Below are 7816 nucleotides of genomic sequence, written 5' to 3' on the forward strand. Positions count from 1 at the left end.
TTTTTTTTAGATCTACTTTTTAGATTTAAAAATTAACAGGCAAAATACTTACATAAAAGTCATATTTTAGTTGATTGCCCTATATTAAAATGAATGTTTAAATAAGTTAAAATAATGTGTGTGTGTGTGTGTGTGTGTGTGTGTGTGTGTGTGTGTGTGTGTGTTACTAGGTTATCCTATTATATTATTATTATTTTAATTAGTTATTATATTCCCATTCCTAAAACTCCCTCATATTGATTAATAAGCAATAAAACACAAACTGAATGCATGTTAGTTTACTAAGAGTTGATGTTTGACAGTCGATCAACAGCGATATATTTACTAGAATTTCTCCTGTTTAATTATTTTACCTTACTTATATTTTCACATGGGATATACGAGTTTAGCACTGGCGAATTATATGGTATCTGCTGCTTTAAAAAGTCATATGACATTCTAGCAACTACTGTCACTTCTGAAAATACAAAAATAATCAGTTAATAGAATGGAAATAAAGCGTCGAAATGGGAGGGGCTTAATGGCCCGGATGTTATCCCTGATTAGTCGGTGATGTTGTTTTTAAACAGTAATCTAAATAATTCTCTTCACATTTTAATTTAAACGGTCATTTACGTGTATACTTGCTATTATTCAGTTGCAAATCTATGTCCAGACCACGAGTATCACGTGGTTTCTGTTTATTTTTTTCTGCGCCGATCAGGATGGACCAATCACAGTCGGCTTTGATCACCTGTTGGTTTTTGGTAAAGCATTTTTACAGAGAATGTTGAAGCGGATTTACGTGTATATTTAGATCAGTCAAAGCTTTTTAAACAACATATTTAATATGGTTATAAATTTTAGCACACAAGTGTCTGCAGTAAAAAAAGAAAAAAGAGAAAATTGTCCCAATGATTGCAGCTCAATGGATGAATGATGTGCTTGGGCCACCGCGCGCCCCTACAGGAATAGCCCCCGTGTGTGTGTGTGTGTGTGTGTGTGTCTCTGTGTGTGTGTGTGTGTGTGTGATATGAAACAGCCAATCTGGCCGTGTCGATCACCTGACCCCCAATCCGTAACGTCACAGAGCGGAACGCCATTAGATTGATGGCAGAGCTTCATCAGGAGTGAATCAGTTTTTAATAGAGGAATCAGTGCGGAGACTTCATGCGAGGCGCGGATCGGTGGCTCTTTGTGTGCTCTACTTTCATCTGTGGATCTCTATGGCTGCTGTGATCGGCTAGGGGCTCGAATCAGGCTTTGTTTTCGTGTCAGGCAGAGAGTTTGGGCATGGCGGCGGCTGGAGGGAAGACGTACTCGTTCAAGGTGGTGCTGCTGGGGGAGGGCTGCGTCGGCAAAACATCGCTGGTGTTACGATACTGCGAGAACAAATTCAACGACAAACACATCACCACTCTTCAGGTGAGAGAGCCACCTGATCTACAGTGAAGCCGATTCGATCTGTGCAGTATTACTTGTGTGCCTCCGTCTTCACTCGTTTATTGGTGGTTTCATGTGTAATATAAATAAACACATTTTAAGCGTTTTGCCGGTTTATTAAAATATTTATTAGCTTGTTAAGTTGTTTGGTTCTCAAGTTTGTAATTCGTTTTCGTTTTCATTATAGCACTAGATTATGGGCCTATATAGTGATAGATTATATATAGCTCTACATTAGTACGATAATACAGAGTAACTGCAATATATAATTACTGTATACTGTAATTACTGTGTATAGTAATGTGTGTAATAAACTATATAAAAATACATAAGATTTTTTAACATGAAATATCAACCAGTGGCCTGCACTGTGACATGCTAAATGCTATCCTTTCATTTTTAATACACACAATTTTACTTAATAACACAATTTGGCAAATTTTTGCATGATTATAATGCTTGCAGTTTTTCATGTTACTACATGGAATTGTTGTATTTTTTTTTTTTCTAGAAATCTTTGTAAACCATAGACTGTATGGTAAACATTCACATGCATTTAACCCCAAGTCTTGATGTGGGCGCTAACTTAACATCCAAGTTATTCATCAACAACTTGTGTATATTCGGTTAGGGGAAGCTTTTGGTTTTTCTACTTGTTTCTCTTTTTCATAAGAACCAAAACATTTAATTTATTTGTGATTTATGCATACACAAAATATTGTCACTAATGTTCGCTTATGGTGGGTGAGAAGTGACAGAATGAGGATCAGAAAATGTCATTAACTTTTGGATTTTACATAATTACCAAATACACCCAAAGTTATTTGACTACTAGTTAACTTTAGTAAGTTATCGCATCATTAACAACAACAACACAAAATAAATAAATACAAATAATAATAAAAATAGTCCATGTCACATTGTTTAAAACTCCCTTGAATGATCTTTGCCATGGTGAGATCTTTATCACAGAACATGTGATAAATGTTTTCTCATACAGTACACCACTGTTCAAAAGTTTGGGGTCACTCAGCAAGAATTTATTTGAAGATAAATACAGTGAATACAGTAATTATGTAATATATCATAAAAACATTAACAAATATAATAACTTTTAATATTTAATATATTAATATATTAATATTTTTTTAAATCAAATTTGTTCCTGTGATAGCAAAGCTAAATTTTCAGAAGCCATTACTTCAGTCTTTAGTGTCATGATCCTTCAGAAATCATTCTGAAACCTGTAAATATATATTTAAAGTTTCATAAAATAATATATGCACACCCTTTGCCTCAATAACAGATAACAGATTTTATTTTTTATTTTTTTATGTTTACTCACCCTCGTATTGTTCCAAACCTGGATGGCATTCTTTTTTCAATGGTAACTAAAACTGTTTGGTTACAAACATTCTTCAAAATATCTTTCTTTGTGTACTGCAAAAGAAAGAAAATTATACAGGTTTAGAACAACATGAGGGTGAATGAATTCTGGCAGAGCTTTTAAATAAGCAGTATGACAGTTGTTAAGAGAGCTATTACATTAGTATATATTTTTTTGTTTGTTTTGAAATGTCTATAGTATAAACCCAACATTAAATACAATGAAAGTCCATCAAAGTTTTCATCAGTGTGGTTACATGTAGAATGAGAATGGACTTGTAATAGTTCATCCATGTTACTGTGTAACAGACAATAAAACATACAGAAAAGGCTGCTGTGACCTTGACGTAACACTCTGAAACCTGTTACATGTTATCAGTAAACTTTTCTGAGGCATGTAACATGTAATGTATGGCAAAATTTCCAAAACAAATAGGTATGATGTTTGTAAGTAACTTTATATTACACATGCTTATAAATGTTTTTAAACATTACAGTAGGGTGTCTGAGCTGCTATGTTTAAATGACTTTAGATAACTATAGCAGCAAGTGGCACATCAAATGAGATTTCCGAAATAGAATTAATACCAATTTATGCCTTTGTTTGCAGGCATCATTTCTCACGAAGAAGCTCAACATCACAGGAAAGAGAGTAAATCTGGCTATATGGGTAAGCTATATATGGCTATATGTTGCACACTATGATTGGAGCACTTGTGTCGAGGTTTATCTTGAATAAAAGATTAAGCAAAGACTGTGTTTTTGATAGATGATAAAAACTGGTGCTGTTCATATTCTATTTGTCTTATTTAATGATAAAGTAAGACTGGATGATTTTCCAAGATATTATTTCAAGTGGATTGTTAAATGGAGCCCGGTGATTGGAGGGCATGTCGGCTATATAGGAAAGATGTTTCAGAAGCGAAGCAAATTGCATTTTATTTTGCTGAACTACGTACTATATTATGTTTTGATAAAAGAGTAATTATTTTCTTCGCAATGACATTCAGGTAAATTATTCACACTCAAACCTGGAACACGAATTAAAAAAAGTAAATGGGGACAGTTTTGCTTTCACACTGACTAATTTATTGACTTCAGAGTCAAGAGAGTCAAATACAATAATGCTCAAAGTGTCAGATTTGTGCTTTACTTCCAAGTAGGGGTGGGCGGATAGATCCTAATATCGATAGTATCGATACCAATGTTGGTATTGGATCGATACTTTAGGTTAAGTTTCTTTCCTCAACGTTTAGTACATTGCTCCCACTTCTTCAAAGAGTAGACATGTCTGTACGGCACTCCTTTCACAACTCATATGCACATATTGCTCCTCCTGCTCTGCTGTGTTTTGTTGTCATGCCATCACATGACTCAGTTTCACCAATCACATGTAGACACTTGGCTGCAGTAACTGAGAAATGAAATGGCAGATTAAAGCAATAAGCCCCAAGAAGCCGTGGTTTACAGTGAATTTATAACAGCTAAGGGGCGTTGTTAGGCATGATGTGAAGTGGCTTATTGCTTTTATAACGTATATGGTTATTCCATATACGTAGTAAGGTTACACAAAATAAAACATAGCAAATAAAATGCAATGATATTAATAAAAACGTTATTCTTCCGCCAAACAATGTAGATCCTCAGAAACGGTTGTGGTTCCAACAAAGTGGTTGCCGAGCAACACACAAATGTAAACAAAGGTGTATGTTTGTAGTGTAATTTACAACAGCTTCGAACTTGGCTCAACCAATCAGAATCAAGGGCCGGAACTATCCATTTTATAAGGAATCACTACTGTGGCAAGAGCACTTATATACATTTAAAAAAAAGACGAAAAGGAGAACTCCGAGCAGGTTTTCTATGGGAGGAAAACGCTTAACTTGCAATTTAGCACGTTGCATTCATATGCGCTCATCTGCCTGCAATAGTTTGCATCATCAGTAAGGTGTATACTAAGTTTGGTCTTTTAATATTACTTCCTTAATGCATTAAGCCACGTTAAGTGTTTTTTTTTATATAACTGGGAGGAAAATGCTTAATGGGAAACTTTGCGTGAATGCCTTTATGGGCTTACCTGCTTGTCTATAAATAGTATTTTTACATTAAGCATTTTTCGCATTAAGGGTTTTTCATATTAAGTGTTTAAGAACATCCCACTGAGACAAAAGTCACTGGCAGAGTCCTTTCAGAAAAGCAAAGAATATCCATGTAGCAGTGGTGAATGTAATATTTTATTTTATATTAATTTTTTTTTTTTCTGAAAAAAGATGAACATGTATAGTGAGGAGAGCCAAAATATTAAATGTCACAGATGTACATTTACTGAGTAATCCACTATTTTGTAGAGGGGGTCAAAATTACAATTTTCACCTGATCTACGGATCCAAATTACAGGGGGGTAAAAATGACTTCAGAAAGATGCCAGCATCATAATGTTAGTTCTATACAGAGATTGGTAGGTCTGGTATTAAAATATGTTGACATTAGCTATCATTGTTGCATTATGTGCCAGTGGTGAGCATTCAAATGGTTTGCATGCCTGTAACTCAATAAGTATCAAATATATCTTAATGCTCGTTTAAGCCCCTTTCAGACTCCACGTTGGTCCCGGGAAATTGCCGGATCACCTTCTGTGTGAACGCAAAAACATCCCAGGATTGATTCCGCGATCGATCCCGGGTTGGGGACCTAGTAACATTGCCGGGTTCAGTCCCGTACGAGCTCTGTGTGAACAAAAACCAGAACCAATGCCATAAAGGGTGTGTTGTAGTGATGACGCACGTTATTTTCTGACTCTTTTACCAGGTGTTTTGAAGGCAGATCAACATTCGCGACGAAAAAATATGTGCAAGTCTAACAATCCGGGAACAATTGCCAGGACACATTACCTGTGTATTATCCGGAATCTCAGTGTGAAAGAGGCTTTAGACAGCCTATTGGGTCTTAACAAACTTTCCTTTTTGCATCTTCATTTTAAGGCTGTATATGGTTCATTTCCAGAGATATTGGAATTTCAATATGGCTCCAGGTGTAAATTATAATTTACAGATTCAGAGTCTGTAATTTGGCTCGGAATCTCAGATGAAAATTGTCATTTTGACCCCCCTCTGCAAAATAGTGGATTACTCATCTGTGACATGAAATAATTTGGCTTTCATCACTATACATGTTTATTTCTCTTCAGAAAAAAATATTAACAAAATCAAAAATTTGAGCCGGGGACCTCCGTTTGAGTTGACATGGAAAGACCCTATTTATTTCCATCTCGAATCAGGGTCCAGCTGCATAAACCTAGCCTCTATGTTAAGTTAGTCAAGAAATAATTTGTCTTGTTTTTGGATTCAAGTTAGACCAATCTATGTTGTTATGTATCTGACTAACAAGTTATGACCTTAAAGAAAAAAAAATAGCTGACTAAGCCTTTTATGCAACTGGCCAAAGCTAAGTACTTTTTAACCCTCCTCCACCCCAGCACCACCTGTCTAGGTCTGCTATAAGGTTTTTTCCCTACTTTACCTAGCAGTAGAAAATATTCCAATCCCTGTATTTCTGAGTATGTTTCCTACCAACAGTCCTACCTACAATCAATTCTTTAATAAATGTTAAAGCTATTTCAAGAGTTGTCTTGAATGATATAAATAAGTGCTGCTAGTTTTCGGTTGAGGGGATATAGAGTATTTTCTCAGTCAAAGTTTCTGATCTGTTAGAGTTGCAGTTTGGCTATTTAATGTGTTTACATTTAACACAGGACACTGCTGGACAGGAGCGTTTTCATGCCCTTGGACCCATCTACTACAGAGATTCCAACGGCGCAATATTGGTTTACGACGTCACAGATGAGGACTCATTTCAGAAGGTGAAAGTTTTCTCATTTGCGTCTACTGTAAGACATCAAAATCAAAAAATAAATATATGGGAACCAACAATAAATGTATTAAATCTGTTGGCAAGTTCTCTATTGTGCTCTAAGACACAATATTATCCCCTGTATTGTAGCTTGTATATAAATGTGTTAAATATGATTCGTTCTAGCTGTAAACTAACAGACTAACTTTTGTTTTCTTGACAGGTGAAGAACTGGGTAAAAGAATTAAGGAAAATGTTGGGGAATGAGATCTGTTTATGTATAGTAGGTGAGCAATGTTCATCATTTATTAACATGCTTCATTTTGTGTCTAACACATTTATTTGGTCTAGCAGTTTGAAGTTGAATTCTACAAATGTGTTTTTTCATTTTCCCCACTGGTTTTGGTGGCAAATCTGCTGAATAGATATAAACGTTACAGGGTTCCCCAGGTTATAGAAAATGTGAGAGAATTTATTTTAAAAATAGTAATAGCCTGGGAAACTCACAGAATTCGATTTAAAGTCGTGGGAATATTAAATTTTCCCAGATTTGCGCATCTTTAAAATATTTAATCAGTTATAATTTGCTTGCTCAACCTCAGAAAGGATTAATTTGAAATCCTTAAAGTACTGGAAAAAACCATGGCTTAAGCTGAATAATGCCACTATTGTCTTATTAGAGTTTGGATTTGTCTTGTGTTTGATTAGGTTTGCATTAATTAATCTGTTTTTTTTGTTTTGTTTTTGTAAACTATGTAAATTAACATATCTATTTAGCCATTTTGATCTAATATTTATGGTTATAAGATTAACATTTACTATAAGATCTTTTTTGTTTTTAGGCAATAAAATTGACCTGGAAAAAGAGCGACATGTTTCAGTGGAGGAATCATACAGTTAAGTAATCAAATCATAATTTACTTTCAAAAATATTTTCTTTTTAAAATTTTTTCAAATTTTTTTTTTTTTTTTTTTGCATTGTGGATAACAGACCATATGAAGGAAACCTTGTCTTTCTATTTAATGTGGTTTTGTACATGCAAATGAACACTCTATTAAAATTTTGCTATAGCTGTATTTGGTTTCATTTTTTTCTTCAAGTCTAAATTTGCTTGATTATCGGCAGAAAATTCTTGGAGTTGAGATGCCGTTTTCCACA

The 7816-nt window shown here is 34.6% G+C and overlaps 1 protein-coding gene across 1 annotated transcript; it reads left to right on the plus strand.

The window, feature by feature from the left end:
• Positions 1-989: 989 nt before the first annotated feature.
• On the plus strand, positions 990-7558 carry LOC109064350 (ras-related protein Rab-21). Its single transcript, XM_019081393.2, has 5 exons — positions 990-1404; positions 3419-3478; positions 6560-6667; positions 6881-6944; positions 7500-7558. The coding sequence occupies exons 1-5, from the start codon at positions 1273-1275 to the stop codon at positions 7556-7558; spliced, it is 423 nt and encodes a 140-aa protein (XP_018936938.2). The 5' UTR covers positions 990-1272.
• Positions 7559-7816: the final 258 nt, after the last annotated feature.

Source organism: Cyprinus carpio, chromosome A4 (genome assembly GCF_018340385.1).
Source record: "Cyprinus carpio isolate SPL01 chromosome A4, ASM1834038v1, whole genome shotgun sequence".
Lineage (NCBI taxonomy): Eukaryota > Metazoa > Chordata > Actinopteri > Cypriniformes > Cyprinidae > Cyprinus > Cyprinus carpio.

Bases quoted from the DNA above. Each gene is read 5' to 3' on its own strand.
- LOC109064350 (XM_019081393.2), top strand. From the start codon at position 1,273: ATGGCGGCGGCTGGAGGGAAGACGTACTCGTTCAAGGTGGTGCTGCTG. The intron at 1,405-3,418 runs GTGAGAGAGCCA...CTTTGTTTGCAG, and splicing joins AACACATCACCACTCTTCAG to GCATCATTTCTCACGAAGAA. The intron at 6,945-7,499 runs GTGAGCAATGTT...TTTTGTTTTTAG, and splicing joins GATCTGTTTATGTATAGTAG to GCAATAAAATTGACCTGGAA.